The sequence below is a fragment of the Centroberyx gerrardi genome, chromosome 11, assembly GCF_048128805.1.
Source record: "Centroberyx gerrardi isolate f3 chromosome 11, fCenGer3.hap1.cur.20231027, whole genome shotgun sequence".
NCBI classification, from domain to species: Eukaryota; Metazoa; Chordata; class Actinopteri; order Beryciformes; family Berycidae; genus Centroberyx; species Centroberyx gerrardi.
The window spans coordinates 8396448-8410212 of record NC_136007.1 but is presented as its reverse complement, the minus strand read 5'-3'; the positions used below and the strand labels follow the sequence as shown (position 1 = coordinate 8410212).

At 43.1% G+C, this 13765-nt stretch overlaps 1 protein-coding gene across 2 annotated transcripts in view; it reads right to left on the bottom strand.

Annotated features, from left to right (window-relative positions):
• dpysl3 (dihydropyrimidinase like 3) overlaps nucleotides 1–12947 on the bottom strand; it is a 46905-nt gene extending 33958 nt beyond the window's left edge. For both annotated transcript variants that reach the window (XM_071916339.2, XM_078286506.1), the window contains exon 1: nucleotides 12794–12947. In XM_071916339.2, the coding sequence (XP_071772440.1) occupies nucleotides 12794–12832 (39 nt within the window). In that variant the 5' untranslated portion in view covers nucleotides 12833–12947. The remainder of the gene's footprint in view (nucleotides 1–12793) is intronic.
• Between the last annotated feature and the right edge of the window lie 818 nt (nucleotides 12948–13765).

The following is a 13765-nucleotide window of genomic DNA, read 5'->3' as shown; positions in this document are numbered from 1 at the left end:
AGGAAAGAGAGGGGAAGAGAAATGTTACGGCCCAACTCAATGTTCTGCCTGACAAAGACCCACTTTGGCTCGAAACGTTGTCGAGTAAAACCCAATAAGAGCGAAATCCAGTGTGCCGGGTACGCTTTACCGCAATCTTCTCTCAATTGCTTCTCCATTTCCCTGTAGTTACATTATCTGCCTGTTTTATTCGCCCGGCGGAGGTGAACAATATTTCATTCAGGGATGGGGAGAAACCGGGCCTGTTTGTCACTGCTGTCTCATGTAAACACTCATCACTCACAAACAGACAGTCGTTTCACAGTGACATGCTGATCTGTTGTAGCATTGGTCCTGAATAGTGGTTGGACTGTCTGTCTGCCTGCTAAACCACCTGCCTATTTCTATGTCTGTTTATCAGTCTATTTGTGTGTCCACCTGCCCAGCTATCACTGTGGTCTTGTGTAGCTCCATAGATAGAGTATGGCACCAACATTGTCAGGGTTAAGGGGTTCAATTCCCCCTGAAGCAACCCTTACTTTCATGGACTCATGGTACTGTAAAGTCCATGATAAATGTGTCCATCAAATGGTAAAGTTATCCATTCTGACCGCCCCGAGGCAGGGTGGTTAGGGTTAGGGTTTATCCCAGAGTGTGAAATTCATGAGATGCATTCCATACTCTGGGATTAATAGAGCATCACAATAATGATGCAATACAACTACTGCATACAGGCATGAAACTCTAGATATGGGAGCAAGCAATTTTGGGTTTGAATTCCTGAGAAGAGTGTTTATGATGTGGAAAAAACAAGACAAAGAGTGAAACAGCAACGCAACATTTAATTTTGTGGAAGTGTTCCTGCCGGGAATTGAACACCGGTCTCTCCCGACTGAGAGTTTGCAATTTAACAGTCTTAGAAAATCTCCTATTTAACTTTCATCCGTACAAATTTATTTTAAATGGAACCATCAATGTATTAACGTTACTATGATTTAACCTCCTTCGCTTGGATTCGCACAATATGGATGTTTCAGATACATGAAATCCTGACAAATGCACCACATTCACAGTGAAACCATTTTGGGTAAGACGTTTTATGAATTATGTGATTCATAATAGAGTGACTATTACTGTAACCGGTAATAGCTGCACCAAATGGTGGATATGTGAAGCATGTGATCATCATCATCATCATCGTCACAGTGGGGAGGGATTGACCTACTAGTTACAGAAACAGGTGCTGGTTCAAATACTGTCTGGGAAAAATCTGGGTGTGACAAGTGAATGACACACACACCCCACCACCTCAATATACGGTTGAGGTAACGCTGAGCAAGGCATCTAACCCCCCAACTCCGTCGGTGGAGTAGACAGTAGAAAGAAGTGGCTGTACTGGGCAACTCCCAGATGTGAATGTGTGTTACTCACTGAGTGTAAAGGAAGGCAACACTTAAAAAAGAGCAGGCATGTTCAGCAAATTTTCTCTGGTGGAATAAAGACAAAAAAATCCAAAGAAAACTAAACACGTCATCGTAATAATAGAGCAATACATCGTAAAAAATAAACAAAGGAGTCGGTGAGAAGCCATTCAGACACAGCAGCTTTCACAGTAACCCATATTCCTGGTGGTCTGCTTTAACGTGACCCAGACCAGTCACTCTGATCATACTTGGGTGGTTGACAGCTTGCTCTTGGAAGGGAAGCTGAAGCTGCTTTTAAGGACTGATCAAAGATTATCAACTTAACCACACTCATCCAGATTTTGATGAGTAACATTACCAGCTGATGATTTTGTTTATTTCAGTCAGTCGTAATCAATTTAGGCAACAGACTTAATAATAACATAGCAATTATTGATTAATGATCATATCGTGAGACAGGATTTCTCCGATACACATGAGAATACAACAGCCCCTATTACAGAATGTGAATCACACTTCCAGTAATATAACAGAAAGCAGATTTGGTGCGTCAAAACGAAACAACAAAGCGCTGTGTCCCTTCAACCTCACGTCTGATAATGTGGTCTGATCAGGGCGTTGCCATGACGCCACACAGCCAGACATCGGCTCTGCTGCCGCTGCACCACACACTGATTCTAGCAGGCCGTTGCCATGGTGACAGGTTAGCTGCAGGGGAAGGAGCGACTGGAGAGGAGGGGAGAGACTGGGCGCCTGGTCTTTGCTGACTTGTTGGATAGCTGGTTGAGAGAACAAGTGGCTGTGTAACAGGGTGGAGGGCTGAATGGCAGACTTGTTAGGGTGAGTAGTTGCTGGGTAGTTGATAGGTGACTGAGCAATTGGTTGAGTCACTGGCTGGATTTATGCGTAAATTGTTGGCTTAAGCGGCGGCCACACTGATCCATCAGAAAACAGGCAGAATTATTGACGGATATATTTCTGTCTGTTGGGCTGTTTTGGAACGTCAACATGGTGGGAGAGGCAGAAATACAGTAGCCTAAATCTTTGCTCATAACGGAGCTACTGCATAGAAAACAGAAGAAACAGACTATACAGTATAAATTAAATATGAAACTGACCTGGAAAACCTCTAGTCATCCCGTTCGCCGATACTCTTTCCAAAACAAACGTAGGAATGACTCTGATTGGCTAAACGAATGGTGACAAATCTGTCCGTCCTGAAAAAGGTGGCCTTAGGCTGCTGCTTGGTCCACTGGCTATATGGTGAGAAGTCTGTGTCTTCTGTGAGGTCGAAAGAGGAGGATTTCCTAACCAAAACCATTTCTAACCATTCCCAGTCAAAATTCAAAGGTAACCATACATCATCCTAAAGCAGCGAATGTCACCCTCCAACTTAACTGCACCTTTATCACACAAGTTATAGTATATAGCCTTGGTCCAAGATGGACTCCAACTTGAATGAGTCCCAAAGGTGTGATTGGGGCTTCAACAGAGAGCCAAAGTGTCTTGTGGGAATATACTGTACGCAGAACAAGTATGGACCCCGTTACACTTTCACGCTGTATAAAATGGCTTCAGTTCACAGTCCTGCTAGGAGCAGGAGAGAGACTTCCATATCCTCCCTTCAGCACATGTGTGCAGTGATTTACTGCCTGGCTGTGGAGCCAAGGTTTCATCAGTGGGACGATCTGCAGCCCCTCCTTCACACCTCAGAAAAAAAAGGAAAAGGCGTAATGCTGTATTGCATGTGGCTCAAATGATTCAGGCCCAATATCTGCTGATCTCACAAGCACACGCAACAAACAGTGGAAGGCTGCGCAGTTGGATGATGGGTGTGTGTGTGTGTGTGTGTATGTGTGTGAGTGTGTTCTTGTGTCTATGTGTAAGTGATGCTGATGGAGTATGGGGAAACGGGGCCAGAGCCTTCCCAGGCAACCACACCCTGGAGCAACACATTACAGCACACAGTCCTCACTGGTTGGAACACAGCACCAGCATAGATCATACTGCAGAGCAACGCTGTCCTAAAACTGTCGCTCATTAGCTCATAGTCGATGCCTTTCAAAGCAGCGCACTGTTTCACAGTTGTGTATTATCGCAGTATGTAAGCGGGGAAGAAAGAAGAAAGAAAGCAGGGAAGAAAGAAAATGGTGTGTGATACGTTACAACTTTATTTGTCCTCTCGGGGCGATTTATTTTGGGGTGACCTGGGGTTTGATTCCCTCCTATACTGAAAACATATGCACTCATTTTACCGCAATGTGCTTTGGATAAATGTGTCCACTAAATGTATGTTAAATGTATGTTATGTCCATGAGAAACAGCAAGGCAGAATGAAGGAGCGCAATAGAAAGTTGTGAAATTCGGTTTCAGTCTACTGGGATTTGAAGCAGCAACTTTACAGCTGCTGGTTGGCCTCTCCTAGTAAGTCTCCATAGTAAAGGCTATCTAAGTTTGAACTTGAATAGGATGTCCATAAACTTGTAACTTCATTGCATCACTTCCAGGTCGATATCCCCAAGTCTGAATATGAATTACACTGATGTGAGAGAAACACCAATGCTAGCTTACCAAGAAATAATGATAATATTTTAACAATATCAACACAATGGTCCCCATGTAGTTCACCGGCTAACAGAAAATAACAGCATCCAATACAGATGATATAGAATAGAGTAGTGGAGTACTAGAGTAATATACCCATCAAATTTACTAATATACGACTTGAAATACTGTTTGAGAATCCAGTACAGGCCATGTTTTATCAACTCCATTAGATGGAGTTGGAGAGTTTGGCCCTTGATTTACGGTGCTGCAGTACAGCGTATGGCTTAATGCATGGGTCCCTTACTGCAGTACCTTAACACACACACTCACACTCACATACACACACACGCGCACGCAATCATATTTCCTCTGTCAGTTTCTGCCCACAGCATGCTAGAGACCGCAATCACTGTAAGGATCAATAGCTTTTCCATTTCCACTGCCACTCAGCAACCGCCAGTCTGCAAAACGCCCAGCTGATTTCACTACTCATTCATTCACTGCATCTGCCCATTAAATACATAATGTACTTTGCGTGAATTGCATTTGGCATTGTTAACTGGAATCCCAAAACACAGCGGTACAGATCTTGTGAATTACAACAAGAATGTCCAAACTGTCAAAGCATCTCAAGGACACATACCTCAAATGAGTCTAATCTATCCCAAAATACAGTGGTAGCGCCGTTTTGCATTGCAAGACGGGCGACCGAACTGTCAAAAGCATTTCAAAGACACGCAATCCCAGACACATTTCTGCCATTATCACTTCTTAATCACACTTCATAAATCCAAATGCAGCCATAACATTTACTGTGGCTTTTCCCTGGAATCTCTGACAGAAACCCCCAAACTGTCGCATTCACCAACACTCATCTCATCCTGACCGCAAACAGCAATATGTTATACTTCAACATTTCATAGGAAATATACTAAGTGACAGCATTCCGTTTACCAATACAGCCACAGATATTTAGTCAGTGCAATGGCAAAAGAATGTATTGTTTCGGTATTTACCCTTCAGGGTTCTATCACATTTTTTCAAAGATGATTTTTGGCATTTCTGCTGTGTTGTGATGCATGCAACAAAGGTGGATTTGAAGCTGGGACATCGTGGGTAAGTGGTAAGCGCTCTAGCTAACCAAGCCACCAGGAGGCACCGCCATCAACTCTTTTCAAATTTGAATTGGTTAAATTTAAAGTTATTGTATTTGCAAAAAGCTATCCTAGTTTTTTGTACAGACAGTTTAGGATTAACTCTAGTGAACCCATCACAGCTGGACTTGGTCTTAATTGGCTCCCCCTCACTAAACAATTGCTAAACATTAAAAGAAATCTTGCAATCAAACAAGTTTGCAGCATTTGAGCTGACCCACCCTCCAGTTAGCAGGTTTTCTTCGGGACAAAGAAGAAAAAACATGAATTGTTTGAAGCTCCCTGATAAAGGCCAATGTCGAAAGTAGAGTGATGTAAGTGGTTTTAAATGCCCCTAGATGAGCCCATAAAATAAAGGCTTTTTAAAGTTGTTTTTCCCTTTTGTTTCATAGCAGGTTTTCTTTATTTGAATTAGAGGAATTGATATTATCAGCCAATCAGGTAACAGTATAGTGACAGTATAGTGTTCTGCCTGTGAGGATTCAGTCTTCAAATTCCTACACTTTCAACTAAACTACATTTATTTACAAAACATCGTGAAGGAGATTATTCTTGTCCTGAGCCATAGCATATTTGAAAATACAATCATGGAAACTGAATAATCTGGCACCTTTAAATCATCATAGAGCTGTGTAATTCTGTAGTGTCACATGGAAGCCAAACTCTTGTCTCTCTCCAGTCTCTTGGTCTGCACTATTATGTGGTCAGGGGTATGAACTCTACACCCGTTTTGTTTTACGACATTAACGAGACAGCAGCAGCCACATAATTAAAAGATGCCGCAGTCATCATGCTATTTGAATTTTTTGTTGCAGACCAGTGAATTCAACGGCGGCTTTGGCCTAGCGTTCCTTTAATTTTCTGTGGCGAGAACGATCTGATTTGTCACTGTGGCATTTACATGGCAGAGTCCTAAAGCCAAGAGACGTGACTGGACGCTCACTGCTGTTCCAAGATGGTGAGTCCAGGTGATTATGACATCATGGCGTCAGCAATTTGTGAATGACTTAATCATTTTTGAAATAATCTAGTCAGTGAAGCGGGTTTAACTCAGAGTACACAGCAAAATTATCAGAGTTAATTTAATTCTGAGTGTAAAAATCAACACTATGTCAATGTTTATACAAGTCCACACCCATCACAGTTAATTTAATTATTTTAGATAGTTTTGAACCACATCAGCTCTATGAGTGGACAAACAACTCTCTAATCAATCCAAATAATTGTCTGACCTGACCTAGCTGTGCATTGGACTTCTGAACGTGAATGAGATGCATTCAGAGATTCACCCCTTCAGCTGAATGGGACTGGAAGAGCCAAAATGAGTCAAACTTCTCATCAATATTTCTTACATCTCACCAGCCTGTCAGACTGTTTGAAAAACTAGCGATTTTCAGGGTTTCTGAGAATAAGCAGTTACAGTGGTGAGGGGATATTTCATTGGACAGCCACCAGTGCTTGTAGGGACAGAACCTGGCAGGATCCTGAATACTTATTCATCACTTAGCCATCCATTCTAAATCGACTGTCATATAAATCGCATTGCATCTTGCAATGCATCTTTTATCTTGATGCATCTTGCCTCAATGTGTCTCAGAAAAAACACCACAGAAATAAGTCTTACCAGTTTAGCAAGATGCCACAATCTGTCTTGATGTGCTGTGCATTTTTTGTCTTTTGACTACATCAGCACATCCATTCCGTGTAAAAAATGTCACTGAAATTGAAAACAATGGCACAATATTTGTATTTTTGTATTTTTTTTGTATTTGTACACTTTATTATCCCCGTGGGGAAATTTGTCCTCTGCATTTGACCCATCCTATACACACACTAGGAGCAGTGGGCAGCCGCAGTACAGCGCCCGGGGACCAACTCCAGTTCTTTTGCCAGTGGTCAGGGGCACTGACAGGAGTATTAACCCTAACATACATGTCTTTGATCAATATGTCACTGTACTTCAGTATCCCCTGCCTTTTACTGTCTCAAATCAATAAATAATGTGACCGATGATTACAAAATAACCCTATGCTTCTATTGCCTCATATAGTTAATTAAGATGTTTGTTTGATGTTTGTTTTTGGAAAACTATTTCATCATGCAAAGACAAAGATTTATATTAGCGTCAAACAGTGGGCAAACTCATTTCCACAAATAGAAATGTGGGTAAACTGATTTAGGTGGATTTTCCCTCCACTCCATCCCTGGTTAAGTGCATCATTCGGTCACGGATAAGTGCATTTACTCATGACATCATCGATGATCTCTATCCTGATTGTGATTTGGTCCGACCTTCCCAGGGTCACTGACCATGTCCTCGCCTGTCAATCATCTGACTGTTACAGCATCCAGTTTTTAGGAAGGAAAAAGATCGTATCGGATGTGCTGTCCACATAGAAGCCATTGGTAATAGTTAACTGTATCACCTCAAATACTGCAGACTTACACGAACGGAATGTTATTGGAACATCATATGTTATTATCCTGATGAAAATTAATGCATGGCAAGGGTGATAGTCACCAGGATTGAGTAGGCTTAGCAATTAGACGCCTTCCAAGAATGACAGAAAGGTTGACATGGAAAACCACTGAGTACAACATGAGGTGCCATTACAACATAACCACACAGCTAAATGTTCCAAGTGCAGTTTGGATGCTCATGGGCTGAAAATCTAATACAAAGAAGATGAAGTGACGTTTCACCAAAGCCCCGGTGAAGCAAGTGTCCAGTGACAAAAGGCTTTTAGCTGGTTTCACTTGTTTCACTAATGTGTGTGCGTGTGTGAGAGTGCATGTTTTAGGGGATGACACAAATTATGACCCTTTAGCAAGTGAGCACAGTATTTTATGACTCCCAGGATTACGGAAGTTTCTTACTCATCATTACTCCCTGAAGTGCACCTAAATGTGTGTGTGACTGTTACCACCTCTCAACAGTTTGGCCCTGGGTGAATAGTAGAGGATTCAGTGTTTCTGAGTCACAGATGACAGGATTTGTTCAGCTGTTTTAGATTCAACAAAGTAGAACATTTGGAGGATTAGCTTTAACGAAAACATCACTAACAAACATCAGTTTGGGACTGAGCCCTAACAAAGCTCAGTCCCAAACTGATGCTGAACTCAAACTCAGCCTTATGACACAAGATTGAATTTAAGGAAAATTAGAAAACTACATGGATGGTGTGCCAATGCTTGAATCCAAAATAATTCTACATTGAAAGCATGTGTTGCATATATTCATTCATTGTAGTTTAGGAAAGTGTGTGTTCCCAACTAAGGTAGAAAATGAAGCTGCTATCGTTTATGAAACATTATCACTGATTCCACTCCTGGTATCAAATTTTAGTAGTTCAAAAACTCTCAGATACTATTTTAGCCCTGTATCTGATTGCAGTGTCAGCTTCAGTGCCACCTTATTAAGAACTGCTCCTTCCTTCTAGCCATGACAGGCTCATCCATTAGATTTTCTGGAGGCAAAGCAAAGGGAAATTCAGAGGGAAGAGAAAAAGATAGCTTGGCATTCCCATATGTTCTCTGAAAAACAAAAATACAGCTCCTCCTACTGCACAGGAAACTGTCCCTTTCTGTGTTACACAATCCAGCAGTGATCAGAAATAGACTGCAGGATGTTGTTCTTGTCCTACCACGCTGATATACTGTGACAACGTTTTTCCACCTCCACCAGACTGAGGGGAGAAGCGCTCATAAACTGGGATGCGAATTATTAATAGCCGCTCCTCGGTGCTTAATAACTGGGAATCGTCCTGTTCTGTGTGTGTGTGTGTGTGCTGCTGGAAAACAGCGTGGCCAGAAGCAGGACAGAGGGGCCAAGAGGATAGAGAGTCCTCCATTAGCTGAGAGAGAGACCCTTGTGTGGGTGGAGAGAGAGGGCGTGCATGTGGAACAGCAGGGAGGCAGGCAGAGACCAGTGGAAGAGGAAAGTCATCCTGAATACGCACCAGTGCCTCTGCTTCAGCCCTGTTGCCTAGTGACCAAAAATATTTACTCTTCATCCAAAAAAGTGCATGGGATTTTTTTTTTTTTTTTTCACTCTGGAAAGATCAAAACAATGAGACTTATCAATCTAAATAAGTTGCCGCGGCTCCCGCCAGACACATTCACAGTGAGATCCTGCTCGTCTGGAATCTGGATCCCGTGATAAGCCGAGATGGCGTAACCGTGTAACCATGGCAGCAAAAACCCCCCGATCTGGTTCTGATTGGGCCAGACAGGTCGAATTATAAACTCTTTCAGTCAAGCGGCCTGAGGAGTGTGTATGTGTGTGTGTGTGTGGCTGAATGTGTGTGTGTGTCACATCACATCCCCGCAAGAAGAACCAAACACGGATCGTATTTTCCTGACATCACATCTGTATGTTGGTCGCCATGGTGAGTCGCGCAGCAACGTCTGGGTGGTCACAGTCAGCAGGGTGTTTTGTTTGCAGTCAAGCCCACTTCGCTGCGGCCCGCGTGGCTCTGGCACGGGCCGTCCCGCCGTGGCAGGGCCCTGTTCTGTGGCTGCGTCAATGGGGGGAAAGGGTTTCATTTCCTGGGCAGATCTGCCGTCTGCCTCCCCCCCCCCCCCCCCCCCCCCCCCTGCTTCTGCCCGCAGATGCTGGTTCCAGCTGGAGGGGATTATTGATGACATGTACCAGCGTGGAACAACACTGAGGCTACTGTGAGTGGATGAAGGAAGGGAAGAACCACACCTAGAAATCTGACAGAGCCGCTCTGGCAGCGAGCAGACGTGAGGAAACAGCTGGAACAGAGCGGGGATGCATGGAAACACAGTAGGAAAAGTCTGGGAGGGGAGGAGGAGGGCTATAAGCAGGTACAGGATTTGAGGTCCGGTTGTACTTGTGACTTTTAGACTCCGTTACACAGCAAATTCTCCAGTTCTGGCAATTATTTGGGCTTGACAAGTGTTGATTGGAGAGTAGTTTGTCCACTCATAGAGCTGATTGGCCTTTAGGGCGGCTGTTTAAAACTATTTATGTTAAATTCTGACAGGTGTGGAATTATATAAACACAGGCATATGGTTGATTTTTACACTGTCAGAGTTAAATCAACAGTGATGATAATGTCTCTCCACCAAGACATATTCATTTGTGCATTTATTGTACTTGGTGATTAAAGTGATCCTGTTTCTGATTTGGGTGTGTACTGTAGAAACACAGATCCAAAGTGTTTCCAATAGGTTTATAAAGGTCATAAAAAAAAGATTGGACTACCATGAAAGAGTCAATATTGAATTAGGTCATGAAGCACCATGAAAATTGAAGAATTTAAAGTGCAAGTCATCTACTCTCTGCCCTCTCTGAAGGACACGCAGGATAAGATACTTAAAAGGTTACAACCAAGAATGGAGCTTTAGGATTTTAGGCACTAAACCAATGAGTCTAGTTAGAGGTTAAAGACATTTAATTAAAGCTGCACTAGGACACGAAAACAGAAAATCTTTAGTGGTGACATCATCATGTACCAGGAGGCGATATAAAAATTCCAACCAATAAAGCCATCACAGATTTTTGAACAGTCCCGCCCCTCCGCCTTTCCCATCGAATAAATTGCCTGTCACTCCCTAACTGACGTCCCATTGGTTTACACTTTTGAATGACCCCTCCTCGCATTATGTCCCGCCCCTAATATCCTGTTTCAACCGGAAATACATCCCACTGAGGAAGCAAAATGCTCTGAAAATGCGGTTTTGTGGTGACTTTAAGTTCTGACTTGTCCATACCCGACACCAGAATTTCATTCGGGCAAATACAGTGAATTTACTGGGTCACATTTACGGTGGATGGGACACTCTTCTCTGCTGCAGCCCCATTTTGTGATCTAGGCTAACAAGATGGGTGTATTTTGACATAACAAAAATCTTGCCTAGTGCAGCTTTAACCCCCAAATTCTGCCCTCATTGAAGGCAATTTTGCACTGGAGCAAACACAAAGAAACCATCCAGGCTCTGTCTAGGCTGGCTGGTAAGATTTCCATCCCTAGTTCTAACTGTGTAAAACATGCACGGAAAATATTGACCCACTTTAGCTTATTATAGAAACATACCCTAGTTTAACAAGTAGCGACACCAAGAGACTAGGAGAACACTCCCCTATTTGATCTAACACAGTGTTATACACAGGCTGGAAGACCCCTACAGGCCGAAGCTGCACCAGTCTCGCCCAAAATCCCCCCTTTGGTATAATATCAGCCGAGTGGAGACAAAGGCTGTGTCTCCCAGAGCCGAGCAACACCCAGACTGCAGCCTGAGCAACAATGAAAACTGGCAGGCAGGCAGGCATTTCACACACACACACACACACACACACACACACACACACAAGACAGACAGACAAGGAGAGAGAGAGAGAGAGAGAGAGAGAGAGAGAGAGAGGGAGGGAGGATGCTGGTCGCTCTGCAGCAGTAACACACACCGCCCTCCACCCTCCACCCGGTGACACCCGGCTGCCCTGAATTCAACCTCGACCCCCGATGCACCGTCAGGGATCTCAGTCCAAACGCTTTCTCCTTCTAGTGATGCAGAAGATTCGCCTGTTTATAAAGCCAGCCGGCTTATCACAGCTCATCACAAATGGGCGTGGAGGATTTTTTTTTTCTTCCCCTCTCTCTCCCTCTCTCTCTCTCTCTCTCTCTCTCTCTCTCTCTCTCTCCTCTGCACCAGCAGCCCCGCAACATGTAGCCTACAGTCTGTCAGTCTAGTCTGCATGGACCAGATTTCATTTCTGAAAACTGAAATGAGCAAAGCGGTTTGCGCAAATTATGAGGTGATGTGCAGCAACAGCAGAATGCTCTTGCTTTTGCTCAATTATTTAGCAATTTCCAAAGCTCAGTATGGTGACAGCAGGCTATTGATTCGCTTATGCTATAATATACACTTTGAATTAACCCTGTCACCCAAATCAACGTGCATCAACATGAATATTCATATTCATATTCATAATAAAATTATCATTAGAATCCTCCATGCCATATGAGTTATCAATTAGACTCGAAATAAGCTTCAAAAAGAGCAAAGGGGTTGATCAAATTACAGCAAAATGAGGTAAGGCTTTGCAATCGCTTCACACACCCATCATGACAAATTAAAAATAAAATTATAGATAGGCTATCCTATAATGCATTTAGACGGCTATAATACACGTTTAGGGGAAAGGGGATATTATAGGAACATGAATGGATTATTATAGGGCTAGGCTACCATAGGAGATATAAAAATATGATTAAGTACGACAAGGTCACCATAAACTTACAACCACATGTACCGCAGACAGGGCAGAAATCCCTACAGGAATATTAAAGTGGGGTTTTTTTTATGGCCGAGCCGGCTCGGCACATGCATGGATCCCCCTCAACAAAGAGGATGCAGGACACCTTTAAGAAAACGCCTTGTTCTGTCTCCCTGCCTGCCTGCCTGCCTGTCACTATGGGAGCCAGTCATGCCATTTCATTGTGCATATTTTTTTTTTCCCCCAGCGGCTTCCTGCAGCCAAGTCTAACAATGGAAAGAAAAATAAATGCTCCCAAACTGAAAGCCCTGCTCGTATCTGTTCGTACAGACATTTCGCTGTGAGGCGGCTGCACGAAACGCACAAAAACCAAATGCAGTGATTTGCAAACGCCAGGCATCAAAGTTCTCATAGCCAGTGAGGCAGAAATAACTCGTGTACTTACTGTGATCTTTGGGATATTCTTTTTGCCTTGATAAGACATTTTTTTTGCGATTCCAGCTTTGAGCGAAGCTTTAAAAAAAAAGATATTCCCTCTGTCTGGATGCTGCAGCGGCCCTTGCTTGGATGGGAGCTTCAGGGAATGGTCGCCCCTCTGTCGGTGCGATGTAAAGTGCCTCGCAGAGAGCTATAGGAGCGTCTATGGTCCAGTCGCCCGGCCCCTCCCTCAATAGGCTCAATTAGAAAGCTGCAGTGTCACAATTTTCCCACCGGAGGGCGCAGTAAAGCAGCTGGTGCACAGGCTGCAAAGTCAGGCCGAACTCCAGCTGTCTGCATTACTGAGCTATCAAACATTTTTCTTGCACTTATAAATATCAAATTCACTGGGATTCATTATAGAGCTGTCAGAGATTGCCGTGCATTTATAGATATCAAATTCACTGGAATTCATTATAGAGCTATCAGAGATTTTTCTTGCGCTTACGAATATCAAATTTACTGGAATTCATTATTGAGCTAACATACATTTTTCTTAAACTTATGAATATCAAGTTCACTGGAATGTATTACTGATCTATGAGAGATTTTTCTTACACTTAAATAAATAAACAATAAATATGAAATTCATTGGAAATAGATGGTTTAAACAGTAACCTCATGGCTGAACAGCGTGTCTCTGGCCTATTCCAGGTCTGAGATTCACTGCCAGTAAATCAGTAAGGAGATTAATTGATCACAAGAGAAGGTGCAGTCCTTTGTAGCCAATAGGGAGCGAGCATGATTCTCTGCTATGATCCCTCAGGGACAGGGATCACCATTATCCTCATCCTCATCATTCTCACCATCATTACTCTCATCAACAAATGTCTGAAAATGATTTCCTCAAACATCCTCTCTATAGTAACTATAGACTATATGCAGTATAGTTATGAGGACTGAAAGTCAGTATTCTACTTTAAAGCCCTATACTGTGTTT